The sequence below is a fragment of the Leptopilina boulardi genome, unplaced genomic scaffold, assembly GCF_019393585.1.
Source record: "Leptopilina boulardi isolate dan_hultmark-lab unplaced genomic scaffold, ZJU_Lbou_2.1 LbouV2_137, whole genome shotgun sequence".
NCBI classification, from domain to species: Eukaryota; Metazoa; Arthropoda; class Insecta; order Hymenoptera; family Figitidae; genus Leptopilina; species Leptopilina boulardi.
The window spans coordinates 1,513,813-1,539,605 of record NW_026137682.1 but is presented as its reverse complement, the minus strand read 5'-3'; the positions used below and the strand labels follow the sequence as shown (position 1 = coordinate 1,539,605).

The following is a 25,793-nucleotide window of genomic DNA, read 5'->3' as shown; positions in this document are numbered from 1 at the left end:
TACAAAAATAAATGTTCGATGCGTTTTTCGACAAAAAAGAAAAAAAAACTAATAACAGATACAAAAAAGAAGAATAATATACGTGCGGTAGCTGAAGAGTAACCTTTAAGATTGTATTTTTTTATCTTTATTAATTTTTCCATCTCTACATGTTATATATTATTGAGAGTAAGCAGTAAATAAAGATACGAAACAGGGTGGCGTAACTTTTGTTACAATTTACTGATAAAAAAATAAATTGGTAAACTATTGCACGAATGTGGTTGTATTAAAAATCAATAGTTTTATTATAATGAAATTATAGTAAAATAATATTGTAAGAAATTATATATATATAGGTATATTTAAAAACAAAAAAAAAAGAGTCTCGAGTCGCTCTGTTTTGGCGCCACACTGTAGCTAGCTTAGGTAGGTATGAAAAAAAAGAAATCTGTGTACATATAATTAAAAAAAAATATTATCAATACTGTATGTCGCAACAATTACAATATTGTAGCATTTATTATTGGAAATCAAATTGTTACTTTTCAAGTTAAAAATTAATTTAGCTCATGCCTAATTAGGGCCTATTGAATGTATAAAAAAAAAATAATAATAAGTGGTTTGAGAAATCTCTACTGTCTTTCATTCAAAATCTCGATTTTTTTTTCTAATTTCTTATTATATTACTTCCAATGTGACAATTTATTTTTATTTTGCAAAAAATTTAAACATAGGAATACAAATAAAATGAATTAAAAATTTTCAACTTTTTAAAGCAAAATTTAACTTTTCAGAAAATTTTTTTTTATGTGAATCGAATAAAAAATGCGGGAGGATTATTATCCCATAAAAATAATTAATTACCGAATTTTTGTTTGGCAGAATTTTTATTTTCTATAGTCATTTAATTTACATGACTTTTTATTTAAGAGAATTTTAATTTAATCAAATTTTAATTGAACAATATTTCCATTCAATCAAATTTTATGTTATTCGAATTTTTAAATGACATAAATTCATCGAATTTTAATTTGTCCGAATTTTTAATTGACAGAAAGATTTCGGCTTAATTTTAAAAATTGACCAATCACGATTTTCTTAATAATTTCTAATTGACACGGAAGAAAAAAGAATTGTTGTGGTTACTAAAAATTAAGTCCACACAACAATTCCAGATTGTCAATATAAATAAACCAGCAGTTTTATTTGTTTTTGGGACAAAAAAAATTGTTATTAAAACTATTCAGATTGTTCGGTGAACAAACAGAATTGTTTGATGAACAAAGAAAATTGTTATGGAACAGTTGAAATAACAAAACTAAATTGTTAAATCGGCAATACAATTTGTTTTATTAACAAAGCTTTGATCCGTCTAATACAATTTGTTCAGTTTCTTCGACTTCTAAAATAATTTCCGTAGGCCATATCACCAGTTTCATTTGCATTAAAATCTGTGGAACATGCAGCTTCTGAATCAAATTCTTTGACCTGAAACCAAAAAATTATTTTGAGTTCAAATTTGTTGTTAAATAATATTTAATATACATTTTGTATTTTTTAAGGTGAGGTTATGTTCAATTGTAACCGAGTATAACTCACCGTTAAACGATGAAATTCACAGTAAACTTGGTTGTATCTTTTTCTTTTGCAACGTTTTGATGCACATAAGTTATATCAAAAAGAGATCGTTTTGTGTATCATTTTTAGAAATGATAATATACGAAACGGTCTCATTTTTTGATACAAAAAATTTAATCAATTTATATCAATCATGGCCGAATTGAATCGACTCAAAATTAAACGAATTTTTTTCAGATATTTTGGTAATAGTACAATTGCGGAGACCATTTCACTATTTAATTTGAAAATGAAAATAACAGAAAATCAAAGACAATGTGCAATTCGATAATTAAAAAGTGACAGCTTATAAACATAACCTAAAATGCATGAGAAAAAATTTGTCGATAAAATCAATATAGCCGAGCTTTTTAGAAGGTAGATGGCAGTTTTGCTTTTTATAAAAACGATTCAGAAAAAATTTAAAGAAAGAAAATAGATGAGTGCTGGCATCTACCTTCTAAAAAGCTCGGCTATATTGATTTTATCGACAAATTTTTTCTCATGCATTTTAGGTTATGTTTATAAGCTGTCACTTTTTAATTATCGAATTGCACATTGTCTTTGATTTTCTGTTATTTTCATTTTTAAATTAAATAGTGAAATGGTCTCCGCAATTGTACTATTACCAAAATATCTGAAAAAAATTCGTTTAATTTTGAGTCGATTCAATTCGGCCATGATTGATATAAATTGAATAAATTTTTTGCATCAAAAAATGAGACCGTTTCGTATATCATTTCTAAAAATGATACACAAAATGATCTCTTTTTGATATAACTTATGTGCATCAAAACGTTGCAAAGATTTGATGCAATTTTTGGTCTCAATTTGATACTTTTAGGAAAACTGTGTTGTCTCTTCATCCATTTACCACACTTACAATAGATTTCTCACTTTAACCGGATTCATTATTTAACAGCACTTTGTCATTTCTTTTTAAAACTAATAATAAAAGCAAAAGTGAACGAAGCAATTGACGCGACAATTTGCACGCCATTTTGCAAAAATTCAAGATGACCACGTGACATAGAACAATAAACCTGTCAGTTGAACAAATCCGGATTGTTCCATCAGCAATCGACAGAGAGTTTGCTTCTGCAACTGTACTGAATTGCAAACTGAAAACAAAAAAATTCGTATTGTTGTTAAAACAATACGGCCATTTGTAATTTCGAACAAAATGAAAATTCGGCGTCTTTAAAATTCATAGAATTAAAAATTCGATTAATTGGAATTGAATAATTGAAATTTTAAAAAATCAACTCACAGACTATAAAATGAATCCTAAGATAACAAAATGACCCAAATATTTAAAAAAAATCGAAATTTTAAATATTTCGGATATGGAATTCCTTCTGTATAATTCATTTTCGACTTTCCACCCTCAAGCTGACTAAAATCGACCTGTTCTATTTGACTAAAACTGTACAACCTTTTTCCCCGAATCTGTTAAAAAATTCTATCAAAAAATTATTTGATTCAAATAATCAATATCCATTATTCTGTATTCGTATCAATAACACATCTATTGAAACAAATACCATTTAGTTGATTCAAATAAAAATTATTTTCTTCAAATAGATATATATATATTTAATTTGATAGTAGTCAAATGACTATTTGAATTAAATAAATTTTTATTCCATAATGCCACTCAAACTTTAATGAAAAAAAAAAAAAAATTAAACAATTACCAACTGTTGTTAAACATTATCGCGTAGTATATGAATATAAAAACAAGATGGCAGTAGACTGAAGTGCGTGATTCCCCACTTCTTTGCTTTTACACACACACATACAAATAGTCATAATGTGCATGACTATTTCCGTATAGAGGTCGAATGCATGTGCCAGGACATTTACTAAACAACATTTTAGTACGGTTTAGACTTTAGCCGAACGGTCTGGCCAATCTAGTATCTGCTGATCGGCTTTGTAAGTACATAAATTATTTTTATTTTTTTCATCAACGAAATATTAACAAACCGGCAAATTTGTCAAATTGATTCAACTCTTCAATACCACTCAGCCGCTCCTTTATTACCTTTTACATTATTACGCACATGAAATCAAATATAAAAGAAAATAAATTTTCTATTTTATTAAAATTATGTTTTTGTATTAAAAATTTTAAAATGATTAAATTAAACAAAAAAAAAAAATTTTTTTATTTAATTTTCTATTGAAAAATATTTTCCCACCCTCTATAGACGTCAAGGTAACAATTACCTTTCGATTAGTCATTTTTTTGTATTATTTTTTTTTCAACAAATGTATATTTTTATTGACATGCTAAAATACAACATCTTTTTCTATTCTGAAAATGGAGAACAATTTTCGCGCGATCGTTAAATAAATGAATGTAATTTTTTTTACGATCATTGAATGCGTTTTTATTGTTTCTCAATCAATTATAATGAAAAAAAAACATACACTGGCAAAATAGTTTTTTTTTTTTTTTAATCAAAAACGAATTCTTTGAATGAAATTAAATACACATTAATTTTTAATTTGTTTGATTTCTGGAAATGTTCTATCTATTAAAAACAAAAATTTTTTTAATTTAAAAAAATTGTTTAAAAATATTTTTTAATTGAAAAACATTTTTAATTTAAAGAAATTTTTACCATACTGAGAAAAATTTATTTAAATTTAAAAAACGTCTTTAGTTAATTTTATATACATTATATATGAGTCAAGATAGATTTTATTTTTACAAATTTCTCTACAGAGATTTTTGAAAGAAAACATAACGGAACGTTTCTAAAAAGTAGGTATTTTCCAATAAATCAAATATAAAAATTTCTTAAAGTCAAAAAATATTTTATAATAACGACATTAAACAATAAATAACAGTTAAATATTAATAAATCTCTATTTAGTAATTATTTAATTATTTTTTATTTAAAAACAATTTTCTAGTAAAAATATAATTCATTTAATTAAAAAAATATTTTAATGTTAATAAAAACTGAAATTATTCATATAAATATGTAAACTTAAAGAATATAATATAATTCAATATCTATAAGTGTATGAAAAACTGGATCAAACTTCACTATTTGATATTAAAAATTAAACTTTCAACTCTTTTATTGTATTTTTAATTTTAACCTAAAAATTTATATTTATGATAAATAATAAAAAAACAATAAATAATATTTTTCTGATATAATAATAATAATATAATGGTAATGATTTTTTTTCTGTAACTGAAAAATCAGTAATTCACATTTAATAGTAACGATTAAAATTTGGAAATTGTGAAAAATTTAAAGAAATAAAAATATTGTAATTTAGAAAAAATAATTATTTTCATAAATCTGTAAGTTTTCTGCACATTATATCGTGATATAGTTTAAGTACTTAAGTCAAGTATTTTCTATAGATAAAATGATTGATATGAATAGGAAGTATTTTAACCAAAACAGTGTTTTATCTGAACAGAAGGAGATAAGAAAATTTAAATTTCAAAATCAAATGTCGCTAAAAATTTAATTTGTAAAATCGCAGATGTCTTGCAATCTGGCGTATTCAATTATTTATGATTGATATTTAAAATGTATGAACATCCACCAGGTATGAAACAAATTTTGTTTTCTTAACAAAGTTATAGGTACATAAAATATTCGTTTTTTTAAGTAAATTTTAATTTTAATACTAAATTAATGAGCCAAAAATTTTGAACGTTCAAATGAACAAATTTTTTTTTTGAAACTTCTTTAAGTACGAATTTTATTACAAAATATTGTTTTAAATATCTGAAAAGAAGTTATTAATTTAATATTTCTTTAATTTACTGTTTTATTTTACATTGACATTATAATTTTTAATATAATTTATAAATTGAAAAAAATATTTTGTTCATTTGAACGTTCAGAACTTTTGACTCATCTAAATTATTTAAATTATTTAAAATTATCATGTCAATGTAAAATAAAACAGTAAATTAAACAATTATTAAATTAATAATTTCTTTTTAGATATTTAAAACAAAAATTTTGTTCATTTGAACATTCAAAACTTTTGGCTCATTATTAATAAATATAGTATATATATATAATAATTATGCAATCAAAAATAAATGATTTAATCTAGTAAAATTAAATATTAAACAATTTTAATGATAAAATTTAAAAAGGTCTTATTATCAAATTTATTTTGTTTTAAGAAATAAAAAAACCCAAAATTCAAAAATCGCCCTGTCATCTGACGTTGAACTTTGATTTTTCAGAAATTTATTTCACGCCTGTAATTTAGTTGCAAATATCAAGAATAATAATTAGTCATTGTATTTTCAATAATTTTAATTAATCTATAATAAATGAATGAATTAAATTTTTTTTGTCTAGAGCGCATCTCTTTAATAAGTATAATTTTTAATTTTATTGTCTTTAATGGTTAAAAAAAACCACTTGATACACATATACAAAAGTAAAAAAAAAAAAAAATGATTGCATAATATGGTCCATTTTTGAATCAATTGTTAAACCCGGAAAGATTCTGGTTTTTCTGGACCTACTTTAAAAAAAAAAAAAATTTATTTACATAACCGGTTTTTCATCCTCTATACTAAAACTACTGTGAGAGATTTCAAAATCATCATTATAATGAGAGAATTAAGAAATTTCTTTGTATTTGAAAAATATTTAAAAAAAAAAATAATAATTTTATTTTGTTATTTAAAATAATTTTCATTTTTTTATTTATAAATTTAATAATAATTAAAATTATATAATTGTAACAAATTATCATTATTGATTTTTTACAATAATTATCTTTAAACGCAAATAAATAAAATACAACAATAACAAGTTGTTTCATCTAAAAATAAATGAATCACTTTTTATAGTAAAAAAAAAACAGTGTAAATAATTCGTTTGTGCAATGTATTGTTTATTGTCACATCAGCAATAATTTCTATATTGTTTTTATGTATAAATTAAAAAAATATTTTTAAAAAATTTAATTTGCAATATGTCACAATAATTAACTAATTTTAGGTCATCAATTAAAAACTAATTTTAATTGTGACAACAAAATTTTCTCATTTTTGTAATTAGGGTCAGTCGGGGTAAATCCGAACGGGGGGTAAATCCGAACGCTAATTATTTCAGCTTAATTAAAATTTTTAAAAATAAGTTCGATATGAGAATTTTTACCTCAGATCCTCTTGAAGAGATTCTAAGTATTATCCCATTTTTTGTTTGTTAATTAGCAACAGCATAAACAAAGATAACAAGTATTGCAAAAAAGATTGAAAATCAAAGATGACACTCTTTCAGTATTTTGTCTCATATTTGAAGAAAAAGAAGCTAAAAATTCATTTTATTATTTATAATTGTTTGTTATGAATACTAGAACAGAAACTATATTTGATTTTTGCCTTCTGTAAAATTTTATTAATAATATCAGACCGTTCGTATTTACCCAAAAAAATTGGAAAACTGGGGTAAATCCGAACGGTATTTTTAATAATTTTTTTTTACATCAAAGCCACACAATATTGTTTTTATTTGATTACACTATTATTTTAACATTATAAAAGTACATAGAAAAAAGTTTTTCTTTCTATACGTATCCTCGTTAGTAATTAATAAGCAGAAACTTAATCTCTGTTCTCTCGAAGGAGTGTTTCAATTTTTTTGCCAAATGGTTTGTTGAAAAAAGTTTTTCAGGATCTTAATAAAATTTGGTATTCTACGGTTTTTGGGGTCGCTAATTACCAATTTGAAGTCAGTTTTTCAAAATTCAAAATGGCGGACGAGAATTAAAAAATTCATTGGATTCCCTCGAAAATTGTTACTCGGGGGGTTTCAGGGTTAGCAAATTTGATCATTTTTAAAAATAAGTTTTAGGAAAGTACGACATTTTGAATTTAAAAAATTTGACTTTTATTTTTGTATTTACATTCAATCACTCCAAAATACTTTCTGTAGCAAGTTTTGCAAACATCCGTTATGATTTGATAAAGTTATTGAAGGTTTTAATTGTGTAATGCATTTTAATTTTTAACCTGTTTGATTTTTGTATTTATATATGATGCATTATTACATAATAGGTATATTATCGTATTTTTTTTGAGTTTTTATATAAGTTTAACAATTGCAATACTTTAAATTTATTTTCCCTAAGATTTTTCTGAAATACAGTGGCGTTCGTATTTACCCCCATATTTTAGGAAAGTTGCAAAGTATCGAGGTAAATACGAACGCTAAGTTTCCTGCGATTGTAATTTATCAAAAATTTTTTCTACCCCATAAAATTGTTCTATGGAAGTAAAGTAACAACTTCATGCACCAGAATACCGGAAGTATTTTTTTTTTAAAGAAAAAACTTATGTTATTGTTGAAACTTACTAAAAGCGTTCGGATTTACCCCAGTTGACCCTAATTCAAAATATAAAAAAATTTATTTTTGTTAATATGAGAAAAAATGTAAATCTTATTTCATATAAATAATTTAAAACTTAAATTAAATAAATCAAAATTTTTATTTTTCAATTGTTTTCAATGTCGATCAAGAAATTTTACACTAAAAGAAAAAAACAAAAAAAAAAAAAAGAAAACAGAAGTATATTAACGTGAAATTTTTTAAGTAAATCTTCATTTAAAGCGAATGATCATTGATCATTATATTGACCCGACACATCTACTATCAATGAATGAAAATGTACTCGCCGTTTGATGTATAGTGCATGGAAAGGAACGTTCAATTTGCTTTTAGTAGAGTTAAGATGTTAGTGTATTGCTGATGCTGTCATCAGGAAGATAAATATGCTAATCAGTTAAAGCACGTGCTCTCAAACACGTTACTGTACCCAATAATATTAATTAAAACCATATATTTTCAACTTGACAATGCGTATTTGAAATTTTTTCTCAGTGAACTTTTTTTTTCCTTATATGAATTTTATTTTTCTTTATATGAGCGCATATAAAATTTAAAAAAAAAATATTTTGTTAATTTTTTATTATAATGTATATATATAAAAAAAACTCATCTTTGATTTTATAGAACTTTTAAAACATTAGCCTCTCGAAAGACTGTTTGCTTCTTGACCCTTTGCTTTGAATTAACGTGAACTACTTTTCTCGAGTTTTATACAAAATTTTTGCTCTTTTTGCAAAATCACTCTCACCTCAATGAATGCATAATTCAAAATTGCAATATCTAACAATAAGTCCTTGGCTGGAAAGCATTCATAAAAGTTCTGTTAATGTGTCAATGTTCTTCGCTCTATGTAGATCGATACAACAAGAATTTTTCTTTTTTTATAACTAATAAATATAATAATAATAATATAAAATATTTCATTTTAACATTTTCTCTTAGTTTAATTATTATAATGAAAAAAACTTTTATTTGATACAAATAATTGCTCGACTATTATCAAATAAATATTTACTTGAACCAAATAATTTTTATTTGAATTAATTTTTTTCAGTGTAAATTTTAGTGTAATTTTTAAAAATGGTAGGTTAAGTTGAAATTATTTTTTTAAACAAAAAGTGTAACGGAAGGCGATTTAAAAAGTATCATTAGTTGTTGTCATATTGTTAATATTATGAGCAAAAAAATCACACATGTAATTATATACTATATACATATTATATTTAAAATGAAATCTTTCAAAGAGCGCAAGTAATTAAAAACCAATTTAAAGAGCACACTGCTTACATAAACCATAAAAGTGTTTTTGAAAAGTATATGAAACAACATTTGTAAGACTTTGATAATAATTAAAGGAGACTTTTATATCATTCAAAATCAATATAATTCAATTTAAAATTTTTTTTTCTAATAAAGATTAATGTCAATGTTAATCAATAGCTTTCTTTGATCACTGTTGTCCCAACAAAAAAAACCGTATCTACACTTTTATCATCTGTCTGATAGAAATTTATACACAAATGAAATACACGAAAATATTAACTAAATAAGTTATAATTTTTATTGTTTTAGAAAAATATTTTGGTAACAAAATAATTTTAACAGTTGCAAATAAATTTATGTAGTAGCAAGAAAATTAGTGCGAATTGTAGATACGCGGTTTTTCTGTTTTGGGACAAAGGTCGGTGAAGTTGACAACTTTTAAAATTTTTTTTGTAACGTTTCTTGATCAATATTTTTTTTTTTTTTTTTGAAGAAAAAATAGGCAAAAAATTAATTATTTTTTAAACATTCCTGCGAATTAGTAATCCTTAAATCTAAATATATATAAGTAAAAACTTTAACTAATTTAATTGAATTGAAGACTGATTTTTTTTGTATGGAATTCGTTAGAATTCTTTTAATAAATTAATAACAAAAATGTTTTTTCTAATTTATTAGTAAAATTTAACTAATAATTCATAGCAAAAAAAGTATCTAAAAAAATGGATTCACTGACGCATGTTAAAAAATTAAAAAGAATTTTCTGAAATCTGATTTAGTGAAAAGTCGTTCACTAATTTGTACTAATTTAAATTAGTACGAATTTTCACTAATATTTTAATAAGAATTACTATTTCTTTTAGAACCTTTAATTTTTTTTTATTTTATTAAATCTTAGTAGAAAATAACTTACACTTTTAGCAGAAATTTGAACTAATTTAAATTAGTGTACTTTCACTAATTTACTCTCTAAATCTGAATAAGTGAAATTTCACTTAAAATGTGTCAAAAGTCTTTCACGTAGAAAAATAAGTGTATATGCACTTAAAAATAAGTGAAACTTCACTTATTTTTGAGTGAAAACCACTTATTTAAAAGTGCATATACACTTATTTTTCTACACGGAGAAAAATGGAAAAACGAATAAAGTAACTTTTACTACTTTAAAAGTAAAATTGGACCTGTCCGAAGTTTCTGCGCATCTCTGGCAACTTTTACTCGAAAAATAGTCAAATTGACTATTTCTGTAGTAAATTTTACTGTTTCCGTAGTAATTTTTACTATTTTTGAAGTAAATTTTACTATTTTTGGAGTAAAAGTTGCCAGAGATGCGCAGAAACTTCGGACAGGTCCAATTTTACTTTTAAAGTAGTAAAAGTTACTTTTTCTTTTTTTCCGTGTACGTGGAAGACTTTTGACACATTTTAAGTGAAATTTCACTTATTCAGATTTAGAGAGTAAATTCAAAATGTTTACTAATTTTTTTAGCAATTCATAACAAAAAAAAGTAGACAAAAAATTTCCACTAATTCATTACTTAAATTAATAACTAATTCATAGCAGAAAAGTATAGAAACAAATAAGTAAAATTGAACTAAATCGTATTTAGAGAGATTAATTTTTGAACTTTCCCCAAATTTAAAAAGAGTAAATAAACAAAATTAACACTTTTCCTTGAGTTCATAATAATACGAATTGGTTACGTGACCTGTGATTTTTTCTGAAATACATAAGCAATGAATTCGTTTGTCCTGTACTTTGGACTTATTTAATTCGTAAAATAACGATAATGTGTAGTCTACGCAAAGATTTGAATTATTATCGAATAACATTGTCATCATCCACGCCCCCAAGATTATAAACAAATCAGAAACTTACGTAAAAAAAAAAACTGTCACTCAGTTATCAGTTATGCCTTATAAACAATCTTAATGTTTTTTTTCCAAATTAATATTACATTTGCACATCATTTTTTTTTCACAATAAATGCTTAAAATTTTATAAATAATACCTTAAAAAATGTAGATTGTAAAAAAATTTCAATATTAAAAAAATACTAGAATTAAAAGTAAAATTTTTCAAAGTTAACCCTTTCGTGCCTCCGGTACATATATGTACCACTTACAAAATTTGATATAACTCTTACAAATTTAACCCAATCAGTAATTCCAATGGATAGTTTTATTGACAATCGTTATTACTATATGTTAAAAAATAGAAAACAGTATAATACAGTTATAATTATTTTAAACAATAGGTACAACATTGATAAAAAATTAACAAAAGTTATATATCAATAATGTTAAGTCATTCATTTAGGCTTCATCCGTTTTTAACAACACATTGACTCCTAATATTTTCGAGGTCGCTGATTACGAAACTGGAGTCAGATTTTCAAAATGAAAATGGCGGATCCAATATGGCGGTCGAATAGCCAAAATTTTATCTGTTCTCTTCAAATTCGTCACTCGGGGGTTTTTGGGGTCGCTGATTACGAATCTGAAGTCAGATTTTCAAAATTCAAAATGGCGGATCCAATATGGAGGAATAAATTTCAAAATTTCACCGATTTCCCTTAAAACTCATCACTCGGGGGTTATTAAAATTATTATTTTATTAAACTAATTATATTGAAATTAATAATTTTATTTTAATCACCATCTGAAAATTATATTTAATTAATTTCTTTTATATTAATTGAACAATTTTTTGTATTTTGTTATATGTAAAGCTTACATCGAATTTGAAAATTCGCGAGACTCACATGATAATGAAATTCATCCACCTTGTTAAAATAGGGTTCTTGGCGAAGGTTTACTGTAAAAAAAACCTAACGCGCCTTATTCGGAACCTCTTAGGTGGTGTGGAAGACCGTCACCGCTGCAAACAATTGATTTGAAAGTGAGAAAAATTTAAAAATTTCTAAAAATTTTTTGAACAAACTCGATCCGTCATTTAGAATTTTGAAAATCTGACTGCAGATTCGTAATCAGCGACCCCAAAAACCCCCGAGTAATAAGTTTTAAGTGAAACCGGTGAAATTTTGAAAATTAGTCCGCCATATTAGATCGGCCATTTTGAATTTTGAAAATCTGACTTCAGATTCGTAATCAGCGACCCCAAAAACCCCCGAGTGATAAGTTTGAATGGAAACCGGTGAAATTTTGAAAATTAGTCCGCCATATTGGATCCGCCATTTTGATTTTTGAAAATCTGGCTTCAGATTCGTAATCAGCGACCCCAAAAACCCCCAAGTGATGAGTTTTAAGGGGAACAGATAAAATTTTGAAAATTTGTCCGCCATATTGGATCCGCCATTTTGAATTTTCGAAATCTGACTTCAAATTCGAAATCAGCGACCCCAAAAACCCCCGAGTGATGAGTTTTAAGGGGAACAGATAAAATTTTGAAAATTTGTCCGCCATATTGGATCCGCCATTTTGAATTTTGAAAATCTGACTTCAGATTCGTAATCAGCGACCCCAAAAACCCCCGAGTGATGAGTTTTAAGGGGAACAGATAAAATTTTGAAAATTTGTCCGCCATATTGGATCCGCCATTTTGAATTTTCAAAATCTGACTTCAAATTCGAAATCAGCGACCCCAAAAACCCCCGAGTGACGAGTTTCAACAAAATCTATAAGCTAGGTTGCCCGGGGGCACGAAAGGGTTAAAAATCAACTCCAAAAGTGAGTGTAAAAATAATTGGAATTCAAAAATGTAATAAAGAAAAATTTACATATAAATCAATTTTATTATTTTAAATTAGACATTTGTTTATAAAATGTTGCACATTTTTTATTGTATATTTTTAGAGCCAATATGTTTATAAAATATCAACATTTAAAATGATTAATTCCTTAGTAGGTTATCATTCCGGCATGACTTAAAATATTTCCTTCTTGATGGCAGAAAAAAATGATCCATTATATCAAATTTTTTATAATTATTCATAATCCCCACTTGGAAAGATTCCCCGGAAAGTGCCCCCTGGAGATTCTATCAGAATTTCACCGGAACTTTCAACGTAATTCCGTCGGAATTCCATCGGAGTTCCAAAGAATTTGCTATGGGATTCCGACGGAGTTCCAACGGAATTCCGATTAATTTTTTTCAAAATTATTAGAGTCCTAATTCCGTCAGAATTCCGTCGGAATCTCATAGGAAATTCTTTGGAACTCCGATGGAATTCCGACGGAATTACGTTGGAAGTTCCGGCGGAATTCTGATAGAACCTTCGGGGGCACATTCCAGGGAATCTTTCCAAGTGGGTCTTCATTAAATATTACTTTAATATTATGTATATCCTAATACTAATTTTTAAATTATGGTAAATAAATGAATTTTAAGAATTTTTGAAGTATTTTGAAATTCTCATTTTAAAAAATCGTTAAATTGTAAAATTCTTGAAAATATTAAATAAGATATATATATATACATACAAGTACCAGTCATAAAAAAGAAGAAGAAAAAAGAGGGGAAAAAAAATTAGAATGCATTATAAAAATGTTCATATTAATTGACGCTTAACAGTAATTATACGAATGTAGACCTCAAGCCTCTTTTTATGTTGCATCCTTGAATACTTTATTTACTTCGTTCATCATAAATCGTTAACATTCTGTTATAAACATGTCTATATATAAATTTTTGAATTTCCAATCGCAATACAAATATAAATGAACATTGTGTAATACGTGAAAGTGAATATTGAGAAACTAGTTTTTTTTTTATTTAAGGCCTAATTTGGAAATATAAAAAATAAACTCTTTAACTGTATAAGGGGAGAAAAGTATATCAATTATCAATTGCAATTAATTCTTATTCTATTTTTGAAAAAGTCATTTTAAAAATGTATGCTATTATACTAATATAAATATAAATAATCTATTTATAATACCTTTTTTTTATTTATTTTTAATTAATAACTGTTAATAATATTTATTTAATTATGTATTTGTTAATGTTATTTCTTTTTAATAAATCAGATCCATTTGGAATAAAAAGAAATCAAAAATTGCAAAATTTAAGTGATTTTTATAAAAATATTTGTTATTATCTAATAAATTTTTATAAAATATATTTCATTATAAGGGTCTGGGTCGAGGGTCATAACAAGCTATCAGCACTAACTTTAAATTGACTGAGTGACAATAATTTCTAAAGTAGTGTCGAGAAGTGCAAATTATGTTTAAATTGAAGTTTTATTAATATTTCAACATTTGCAAAAAATATTTTTTTTAATCATTTGAAAATTATTATTATCTGATTATTTAATTATGAAAAAAAAACTTTTTTTAAGTGATTCAAAACATAATAATCACGATGTAAACATATAAAATAAATTTTTTTTTTCTTTAGAAAATATTTGAAAAAAAATTACAGGAATTAAGAAAATTATGTAATTTTAATGCATTTCAAAAGAGTTTGGATTTCTAATGAAACTTTTATTGTTGCTATTTTAAAAATACTGCAACCTTCCATTTTTATAATAATTAAAAGATAAAGTGGAAAATATATACAAATGTTTGTTTTTCTGTCTCATTTTCTCAGGAAAAATGAAAAAAAATGTTTTCTCAGATTTACAAATTAAATTTTTTTCATTTCTCCAAAAAAAAATTATTCAGATTTTTAATGTAATATATATATATATATATATATTTTTTTTTTTCTCAATAAATCCTAACAATGGTCTATTTTCTAAATTTGCTTAACCATGAATCTCTTGGGCATTTGTCCAAGAAGACAAATTTCATTACATTCAACTCAAATATGAAATTAAACATGTAGATATTAATTTAGTAAAATACGAATTGCAAATTTCGCAATTTAATTAATGATTCAATTTTTTTTCTAATTTTTATAAAAATATTTTTTGCAAAATTCAAATTTAATACTTGAAAGCTGGTTTCAATTATATATACATATATAAATTCTAGAAAATTTGAATTATGAAATATTTTTTTAATTGAAATAATAAAAAAATTTCAAACAATTTTTTTTAAATAACAAATTTAGTATAAAAGAAATAGTATCTAGTTCTTGTTGACAAATAAAAATAAATAAAGTCTTTTTACGCTAATAAAACATATCAACCGAAACATTTTATCATTTAGCGCATTACGTAAGAATAGAAAGATTATTCAAATTTTACAGAATCAAGAAAATATTTTTGTCAATAATATAAAAGCTCAATTATTATCAAATAAAATAATCCTTTTCTTTTTAACAGTTTAAAATTAATATTTTTATTAACAAGTTTAACTTTTTACTATTTAAATAGAAAATTTTCAAGTTTATAGATACTTTTCATTATCATTGTTATTAAATTAAAAATTGAATGAATATACTTTAATATGAACATATGTATAGAATTTAAAAAACAAACAAATCATAAAAAGTCATTGATTAAATTAATATAATTTAATTAATATTAAATAATTAATTAAATATGAAATATTATTCTTAATGTAAAATATTACATAATTAATTAAATTAATATAATTTAATCTAAAGTTGAAAAAAAATTTTTTTTTTCATTGAAAATTAAAATTTTGTCAAGTGTATATATAAATAGTTGCCAAATAGTTTAAGTCAAAATGGGAGTCTATTATTGTTTTTTTTTTTTTATACACATTCAGGCGCGTAAATGTTCTGACCCCTCTTCTTTCTCTTATGCAACTTTAGACTCTGAACTTTTCTTCAGACGACTGGCAATTTGCAATTTTATCGTCTGCCGACGAAGCGGCCTGTACCGTATAAAGTGCATGGGTTTCCGCGATAAAGACATTCATAACACAATAAAAAATATATTCACGCATTATTGTGGAATTGCACACAATAATAGTGATCAAAAGCCTTGACCACTTAGAATTTGTTCTCCGTTTAAATGCAAAAAAAAAAGAATTTTTTAACATGAAATATTAAGATTTTTTTTCAATAATTTTTTTTTGAAATATACAATTTTTAAAAATTAAAATTAAAATTTTTTTAAATTTATTATTAGATATTATTTTTCCATTTATTTTTCTAAATAAAAAAATAGGTATAGTTAAATTTTTTATATAAGAAAATACAATAAATATAAAAAAAAAAAATAATAAATTTTCACATTTTTTTTTTTTTGTTTTGTTTTGTTTCAGGAATCCGGTACTCGCTCGAGGCCCAATAGAATCGACAGAGTGGGCGAGTTCCGGAGGGAAAAAGAATATTGTAGAAAAACATTCCATAATTTATACATAGATTTATACATATATATATATGTGTGTATATAATTAAGCCGTACTCAGTGAAGAAAAATTACGACAATATTCTCTCGAGAAAGACAGACTGACAAGGATAATCAAGAATTTTTGAAAATTTTAACAAAAACACCAAAAAAATACTCTTATATATAAATATATATAAAGGGAGATAAAGGAACTTTCATCCCTCAAAATGTATTCGATTCGTAAAGCCAATAAAGTACTTTCCAGGCACAGAGAGGCACTACAGATTTTAAATATTTCCCAAAAGAATTTTAGCACTGATGTTGAATATAAACCGATTCGCAGCGTTCTAGTCGCAAATCGAGGTAATTATTAATTTTTTTTTTATTTCTAAAAATTAAAATATAATATATTGACATATTAATAAACAATATTACTAATAATACACTCAGAGAACAGATTCTTTGAATCAAAAAAATTTATTCAAATCAAAGAAACTTTTATTTGAAATAAATAACAAAAATAAGCATTGACCTAATTTCTTATTCTCTCTAAATTAGAATTACTGAGAATTAGTTCACTTATTTTTAATAAAATATTACTGCATTTAATTTAGTAATATATTTTTTTACTAAAGTTTTAGTGAAAAATGACTAATAATTAGTAGAAATTTTCACTAATTTTAATTAGTAAACGAATTCTTACTAATTCAAATTTAAAGAGTTTATTCTACATTTTTTCAAAGTGTATAATAGTAATATTATTTAAATTTAAATCTTTAACGTGTCCTAAATAAATTATTCAAATAATATAAAAGCCAACATATAAAATACAAAACAAAATTTTTTTGGTGAAAAAATCAATACACCTTATTCTTCAAAAGGGGAAACTGGGGTTCAACTTGAAAACGTTAATAAGAATGGTGTATCGATTTATTCACCAAAAAAATTTATTTTCTATCCTTTTTGTTCATTTTAATATTATTGAATAAATAAAAATAGTAGTAATAATAATAATAATAATAAATATTATTTTATTGTTATTAATATTTTAATATTAATAAGTCCAATATTCTTAAAATTTATAAATATATATATTTATAAAAATTTGAATAATTACAAAAATTCATATTCTGGGAGAAAATGAAAAAAAAAAAGAAATTAAATTATTATAAATTAACTTATAATGTTGATTAAAAATTGCCCGCAATTCTTGTCATTAATAATAAAAATGTCTTAATCGAGTTCTTGACCTCTTCCATTGACCGACACATAATTATTATGCACTGCTTTCTGATGAACGTCTGACTATAACCGCGACAATCTACTGCAAGTCTATAAGCTGTAAACTTCGCTATATGTACTTACAGCCGTTAACTCATTAACATATAATAATTCATTAGGCAACAATTTTGAAAAAAAAATAATTAGCAACTTTAATTGTATTTAAAAAAAAAAAATAAATAAAAACTTAAATCAAAAATTTCGTTAAAATAAACAATTTTTTAATTAGGTATTTAATTCATTAAGGAAGCATTTTTAAGATTAATAAGAAACTTTAATTGTTTTTTAATTAACAAAGACTAACAACAACAAAAAATTTATTTAATTCAAATAATTGATGCTTAATATCAAATAATTGTTATTTAAATTAATGGTTCAATGGAGTTTATTTGACTTAAAAAAATATATTTAGTTTAAATAAACTTGATAATAGTCATAATTAATAATCATAATATGATAAATAAATTTCTAATTGAATTTCAGGCGAAATTGCAATTCGTGTTTTTCGAGCATGCACAGAACTTGGAATTCGATCAGTGGCAATTTATTCCGAGCAGGACAAAATGCAAATGCATCGACAAAAGGCTGATGAGGGCTACATGGTTGGTCGTGGTCTTCCACCCGTTCAGGCTTATCTAAATATTCCAGAAATAATTAAAGTTGCCAAAGAGAATAATGTCGATGCCATTCATCCAGGCTATGGTTTTCTATCGGAAAGATCTGATTTTGCTCAAGCAGTTGTCGACGCTGGAATTAGATTTATTGGTCCTAGTCCAAAAGTCGTGCAGCAAATGGGAGATAAAGTAAAATTAATAAATAATATCAAATTAATTTAATTAATAATTAATTATCATTTTTTATAAAGTGTAAAAGAGGAAAAGATTAAAAACAATTTTTTACAGGTGGCAGCTAGACAAGCAGCAATTGAAGCTGGAGTACCAATAGTTCCCGGAACTGATGGACCAGTAACGACAGCCGATGAGGCCATGGAATTTTGCATGAAACATGGACTTCCAGTTATCTTCAAAGCTGCCTATGGAGGTGGAGGACGAGGTACAACCTGATCAACAACTGGAAATTAATTGTCTTTCTATTTAGAACTACTGCCTCCAAAAGGGTTAATATCCTAAACTCGGTCTCTCTTTTTATAATCTCGTCTAGATGAAGAAATTATTCATTTTCTTCAAACAAAAAGAAAAATACCCTTTCTACATTCAGGGTTCTACATTAAACAGTCTCACAATAATTATACGTGCAATAGAAAGTTCCTAATATCCGCTAAGGTCCATTATATACATTAGTCAAAAATGTGTCTAAAGTTCTGAACGTTCATTTTTTTTTTTAAATTACAACAGCATTGAAAAATAATAAACTACATTAAACATTTAATAAAGTATCCCTATCAAAAATTAACTACTGGGGCAGTACAGCGCCAGTACTACCAGTAGTGAACTCTTATAATTTTTGGTAGGGATTAAACAAATTTTTCATTCATTTGAACGTTTAGAACTTCAGATACAAATTTCTTTTTATATAGAGTGCGAAAAATGTTTCTACAAAAAAAAAATTAAAATTAATTAAAACTTTTCCTGAATGAATTTTTCTTTTTTTTTAGGTATGAGAGTTGTTAGACAAATGGAAGAGGTTCGAGAAATGTTCGAAAGAGCTTCATCAGAAGCTAAAGCTGCATTTGGAAATGGTGCTATGTTTATTGAAAAATTCATCGAAAGGCCCAGACATATTGAAGTTCAACTTCTTGGCGATAATGGAGGAAATGTTATTCATCTATTTGAAAGAGATTGCTCTGTTCAAAGACGTCATCAAAAGGTTAGAGAAAGTTTTACAAAAATTCTAAAATGGAAAAATATTTCTGATATAGAAAAAATTCAACTAAATTTATTTAAAATTTTATTTACTTCATTTAAATAAAATAAAATAATGAAAAATTGTAAATTTCAGGTTGTAGAAATTGCTCCTGCTCCAAGTTTAGATCCAAAAGTTAGAAATAAAATGACAGATCATGCAGTGAGATTAGCAAAACATGTTGGATATTCAAACGCTGGTACTGTCGAATTTTTAGCTGACGAAACAGGAAATTTCTACTTTATTGAAGTCAATGCAAGACTACAGGTTGAACATACTGTTACTGAAGAAATTACAGGGTAATAATATTAAATTTTTAACAATTTGAAAAAAAAGTTGAGAAACATAATTTTCACTATACTAATACAAAATTTCTGATACTACTAATACAAAAATTAGAAGGAATCGATTTTATTTAAATCGACTTTCACTACCAGTACAAAAATTACAAGCTCTTAAAAAATTATTTTCTGAATATTAAAAATCCGCCAAAAAGGTAGACGTACTACATAAAAGCCAAATCGAAATATAAAATTTGCTTTTTGCAGAATTGATTTGGTCCAATCGCAAATTCGCATTGCCGAAGGAATAACATTACCGGAAATGGGAATGACACAGGAAAATATAAAACCTCAAGGATATGCGATTCAATGTCGAGTTACCACTGAAGATCCTGCTAAAAGTTTTCAACCCGATACAGGAAGAATTGAAGTATTTCGATCTGGTGAAGGAATGGGCATTCGTTTAGATGGTGCTTCTGCATTTGCTGGTGCTATTATTTCGCCATATTATGATTCTCTACTTGTTAAGGTAAATTATAAAGAAATTAAATTTCTATTAACTATTATGATAATAAATTTTTGAGCCTAAATCTACATTAACCTTTTATTTTTAGGTAATTGCACATGCAGCCGATTTACAATCATCGTGTGCAAAAATGAATCGTGCACTTCGAGAATTTCGTGTTCGTGGTGTAAAGACAAATATTCCATTTTTATTGAATGTCCTTGAAAATCAGAAATTCCTCAATGGAAATGTTGACACATATTTTATTGATGAAAATCCTCAACTATTTCAATTTCAACCGAGTCAAAATCGAGCACAAAAATTATTAAATTACTTGGGTACTGTTCTTGTAAATGGTCCCAGTACCCCATTAGCTACAAATTTAAAACCAGCTGAAATTCGGCCATACGTTCCTCAAATAGCAATTGGTATGTTCTTTTCATTGTATTTATTTTATCACGTTTTTGTTATTAGCTATATTTTACTAATATTATATATTTAAAAAAAAAAATTCACTTTTATGTTTTTAGCACCAGTTGACACATTTTATTATTAGGTAGTTTCTTTTGGCACGAAAACATCAATTCTTATTTATTATTTCTTTGCTACTAATTGGGTTTTATTTCCAAATTTATTTTCACAGCTGGTTGCTAATTATTTAAATTGTATTTCTTTTTATTCTCACCTACTAGAGAAGAATTTTAATATGCGACAACAATTTGAAGAAGAAGAGGAAGATACGTTTAAATAAGAAATTCTATAAATATTTTCTTTTATAATTCATTCAAGAATAATTAATAATTAAATTTCAGTTTATATTCCAAATGTATTTAAAAACTACAAGTAAAGAATGCAAAAAAAAATATTTTTTTTAGATAAAATAGATATTTTTGTGTGTTTTTAAATTCATAAAATTATTAATCAATACATTTTCAATCATTTTCATTTATGTTTTTAATTAACAAAATTAATTTGAGAATGTATAGATGCGTTAAATTACAACGGTGATTAGAAAACTGCTAGAAAATATCACAATCATTTCACACTTTCAAACTTGTATTACACTCATTGTTTATCGCATGCTTTTATCATTTTGTTTTGCCAATTTTTTATAGACTTTGCTAAGCTTGCAGCTGCCGAAGAGTCCAGCGATGAGGACCTTCCAGGTATGAACGTATGACAAAAAAAATCCATTATTCTTCCTTTAACATTATTTATAAATATCTTTCACGCTAATAATAAATTAATTAACAATTTTAAATTAAATTCTACTTCTTTCAAATTTTGCGCAAAAATTTAATATAAAGGAACAATCTTGGATTTTCAATATTTTTATTTTCATTTTGTACACTTATAAACACCTCAAATCATTAATTAATTTGGTTTAGAATTTATTATGAATTTTGATAATTAATTTCCATTTCTATTATTTAACACATAAATAAAATATTTTTAAAAATAATTTTTTTTCACATGGAAAATAATTATCTAAATTAAAACAAAATTTTTTTTTCAAAATTCTAATTCATTTTCTCCTATTTCCAGGATCATTTAGAATCTAAGACACGCTAATATAAAATGGCTTTTATTCTTTAATTGACCAAAACCTTAATTTTGCTAAGTCTGATGATATATGCTTAACACGGTATCTGCTTATTTGATGGAAAAGAAAAATTTTCCAAAAAAAAATTGAATTAACAATATTTTTCAGGACTTTTAGATCCACCAAAAGGTTTTCGACAAATTTTAAAAGAAAAGGGACCCGAAGCTTTTGCTAAAGCTGTTCGTGAACACAAAGGTTTACTTCTAATGGACACAACTTTCCGTGATGCACATCAATCACTCCTGGCAACTAGAGTCAGATCTCATGATTTACTATTAATTTCTCCATTTGTCGCTCACAAATTCAGTAATCTTTATGCACTCGAAAATTGGGGTGGAGCAACATTTGACGTAGCTTTAAGATTTTTACACGAATGTCCTTGGGAACGTCTCGAAGATATGAGAAAAGCTATTCCCAATATACCATTTCAAATGTTACTACGAGGTGCTAATGCCGTTGGTTATACAAATTATCCCGACAATGTTGTTTTTAAATTTTGCGAACTCGCCGTTCAAACTGGAATGGATATATTCAGGGTTTTTGATTCATTGAATTATCTACCGAATCTCATTCTTGGCAAGTAAAATCAAACTGAATCATTATAGGATTTGAGCTGCTAAATTATTTTTGAAAATTTGACAGGTATGGAAGCTGCTGGTAAGGCAGGTGGAGTTGTTGAAGCAGCAATCTCTTACACTGGAGACGTAAGTGATCCATCGAGGACAAAATATGATCTCAAATATTACACGAATTTGGCTGATGAATTGGTTAAGGCTGGAACTCACGTTTTGTCAATAAAAGACATGGCTGGACTTTTAAAACCAAGAGCCGCTGGTCTACTTATTGATGCCATCAGACAAAAACATCCAGACATTCCAATTCACATTCATACACACGATACAGCAGGTGCTGGAGTTGCTTCTATGTTGGCTTGCGCTCAAAGTGGAGCTGATGTTGTTGATGTTGCCGTTGACAGTATGTCTGGCATGACAAGTCAACCTTCAATGGGAGCTGTTGTTGCTGCCCTTCAAGGTAATTCATTTTTCTAATTAGATACACAAGCAGAGAATGTAGTTTGATGAATTAGCTAAAAATTTGCTCATCAATTTACAGACACACCATTGGACACAAATTTGGAATTAAGTGACATTTCTGAGTACTCAGCCTATTGGGAACAAACACGAACTTTATACGCACCATTTGAATGCACAACAACCATGAAATCTGGCAATGCGGATGTTTATCTCAATGAAATTCCCGGTGGACAATATACAAATTTACAATTCCAGGCGTATTCCCTTGGACTTGGTGAATTTTTCGAGGACGTTAAAAAAGCCTATCGTGAAGCTAATATTCTTTTGGGTGATGTTATTAAAGTTACTCCTAGCTCAAAAGTTGTTGGTGATCTCGCACAATTTATGGTTCAAAATAAATTAACTGCCGACGATGTACTCAGTAAGGCTGAGGAATTATCATTTCCAAAATCAGTTGTTGAATTTCTTCAGGGTGCCATTGGTGAACCATATGGTGGTTTTCCAGAACCTCTTAGATCAAAAATTCTTAAGGATATGCCACGTGTGAAAGGAAGACCTGGAGCAAATCTTGCGCCTCTTGATTTTGAAAAAGTAAAAAAAGAAGTCAAAGAAGCTCATCCACAAGCAACAGATAGAGATGTTATGTCTGCAGCACTTTATCCAGAAGTGACAAATGATTATTTAACTTTTAAGGAATCATTTGGACCTGTTGATAAACTTGATACAAGAATATTCCTTACAGGACCTAAAGTTGGTGAAGAATTTGACGTTACCATTGAAAAGGGAAAAACTTTAGGTATCAAGACTCTAGCAATGTGTGAAGATCTTACTGCTAATGGAGAACGCGAAGTGTTCTTTGAAATGAACGGTCAATTGAGATCAGTCTTCATTAAGGACAAAGAAGCTGTTAAGGTAATATTTAAGTGTTTTCACATAATTAATTATTAAATTAAATAATATGCATTTATAAAAAAAATACAATTTTTTCAATTTAAATCATTTTTTTTTAGGAACTTCATTTTCATCCAAAGGCAAACAAGGCGGATAAAAGTCAAGTCGGTGCACCAATGCCAGGTTCGGTAATTGATATTAGGGTAAAAGTTGGCGATACAGTGGAAAAAGGAGCAGCTTTAGTTGTACTTTCTGCAATGAAAATGGAGATGGTAGTTCAGGCACCGAAAGCTGGAAAAATAAAATCTCTCGAAATCACACAAGGAATGAAATTGGAAGGTGAAGATCTCCTCTTAACAATGGAATAAAAATTGTCTGGCAAAAATATCTAAAGAGATTTTCCTAACGAGCTGGTCTCGTCACACATCAAAAAAAAAAAAAAAAAGTTTAGAAACTTTTTCTTAAATGAAAAAAAGCAAATTAATTATCATTAAGCACATGTGAATTAATTAATATCAACATCCGTTAATCATTTAAAGATTTAAAAAATCTATGATGGACTATAAACTTGCATCGAATTTTATGCGAAATTATGAAAAAAACATTATTGCGCTTGCAATAATGTCATTGGAACGAAAAATTTAGATGTCAATTAATAATTTGTCCGTCTTAATTTGTAAAGTTTATATAGAAAAATAGTATAGAACATTTTTTGTAAATTTTTAAAGAATCTTTCACAAAATGTTTTTTAAAAAAAAGCGATTAAAGTCAAATAAGTGAGGAATTGAAAACAAATCAATTAAATATAGTCAATAATTTGATGAATTAGTAATAAATTTAATTAATTAATAATTACGAAATAAATTACTAATTCCTTACATATTAATTAATAAAGAAATTTCGAGAATTGAGTCCGATAACGATTTTTAAATACAATTTTTTAATGTTTATTTGCACAAGAATCGTATTCAATGAAAAAAAATATTCAAATGCGAAAATTAGTTAAATTTTTTAAATAGCACAAGACACCACATACCATTGCCATATTAAAGCCTTATCAAATGTATATTAATTGAACGTTACTCAACAATTTTAAGTAAATGTTATCAATTCGGGACAAGAAGATAATTAATTTCCTTGATTATAATAATATATAGTTATACAATCATCGATCGAAATATATATTAAATAAAAATATTTAAAAAAATAGTGCTTCCAAATTAGAAAAAGAGAAACGAATTTAACAAGTGAATCGAAAAGAATATTGTTGTAGAGTTTATTTAATTGTTTTTTTTTTAATGAAATGTTAATTGTTTTCATATTAAGAAAATATTATAAAATAGATTTATAATAAATGTACAAATTAAAATTTATATTTGTAATTCTTGATTCTTTTGTGTTTTATTTTTATTTATGCATTGAAATTTTTTTTTTTTTTGAAATTAGATGAGCCAAAAGTTTTGAACGTTCAAATGAACAAAATTTTTTTTTGAAACTTCTTTAAGTACGAATTTTATTACAAAATTTTTGTTTTAAATATCTAAAAAGAAATTATTAATTTAATAATTGTTTAATTTATTGTTTTATTTTACATTGACATGATAATTTTAAATAATTTATAGATTGAAAACAATATTTCGTTCATTTGAACGTTCAGAACTTTTGGCTCATGAAATTAAAGCATATTTGCATAAATACTTTTAACAAACATAATCTTTAATTCAAAATAAAAATTTTCTTTAATATCAAAAACTTGTTTTTGCCTTTAAACATTAATTTTTTGTCTTAAAGAAAATTTATTTGAAAAAATGTAAAAAAAAAAATTTTTTATTTTTTTATTAATAAATAAATTTGTGTGTTAAATATT

At 25.6% G+C, this 25,793-nt stretch overlaps 1 protein-coding gene and 2 long non-coding RNA genes across 5 annotated transcripts in view; 1 reads left to right on the top strand and 2 right to left on the bottom strand.

Moving 5' to 3' along the window:
* The window catches only part of LOC127291505 (uncharacterized), a 64,627-nt gene that overhangs the window by 37,482 nt on the left and 1,352 nt on the right, over nucleotides 1-25,793 (bottom strand). The gene's annotated exons all lie outside the window — the stretch shown is intronic.
* On the bottom strand, nucleotides 1,215-3,019 carry LOC127291504 (uncharacterized). Its single transcript, XR_007844606.1, has 3 exons — nucleotides 2,870-3,019; nucleotides 1,582-2,720; nucleotides 1,215-1,470 (listed from the first exon to the last, which is right to left on the bottom strand). It is a non-coding gene; the product is annotated as an uncharacterized LOC127291504 (long non-coding RNA).
* On the top strand, nucleotides 3,407-25,299 carry LOC127291498 (pyruvate carboxylase, mitochondrial). 3 transcript variants are annotated; one of them, XM_051320679.1, is made up of 13 exons: nucleotides 3,407-3,537; nucleotides 16,401-16,831; nucleotides 18,233-18,552; nucleotides 18,652-18,802; nucleotides 19,365-19,576; nucleotides 19,709-19,911; nucleotides 20,161-20,422; nucleotides 20,508-20,826; nucleotides 21,514-21,564; nucleotides 22,110-22,577; nucleotides 22,644-23,033; nucleotides 23,115-23,947; nucleotides 24,046-25,299. In XM_051320679.1, the coding sequence occupies exons 2-13, from the start codon at nucleotides 16,696-16,698 to the stop codon at nucleotides 24,292-24,294; spliced, it is 3,594 nt and encodes a 1,197-aa protein (XP_051176636.1). In that variant the 5' UTR covers nucleotides 3,407-3,537; nucleotides 16,401-16,695; the 3' UTR covers nucleotides 24,295-25,299. The 3 variants fall into 3 exon arrangements, with proteins under 3 accessions (XP_051176636.1, XP_051176637.1, XP_051176638.1); XM_051320680.1 differs by lacking the exon at nucleotides 21,514-21,564; XM_051320681.1 differs by lacking the exons at nucleotides 3,407-3,537; nucleotides 16,401-16,831; nucleotides 18,233-18,552 and having other exon boundaries at nucleotides 18,725-18,866.

Coding starts and splice junctions, on each gene's coding strand:
- LOC127291498 (XM_051320679.1), top strand. CDS start 16,696: ATGTATTCGATTCGTAAAGCCAATAAAGTACTTTCCAGGCACAGAGAG. Junction 22,578..22,643: donor TCTACCGAATCTCATTCTTG/GCAAGTAAAATC, acceptor AAAATTTGACAG/GTATGGAAGCTGCTGGTAAG. Junction 23,948..24,045: donor AGGACAAAGAAGCTGTTAAG/GTAATATTTAAG, acceptor ATTTTTTTTTAG/GAACTTCATTTTCATCCAAA.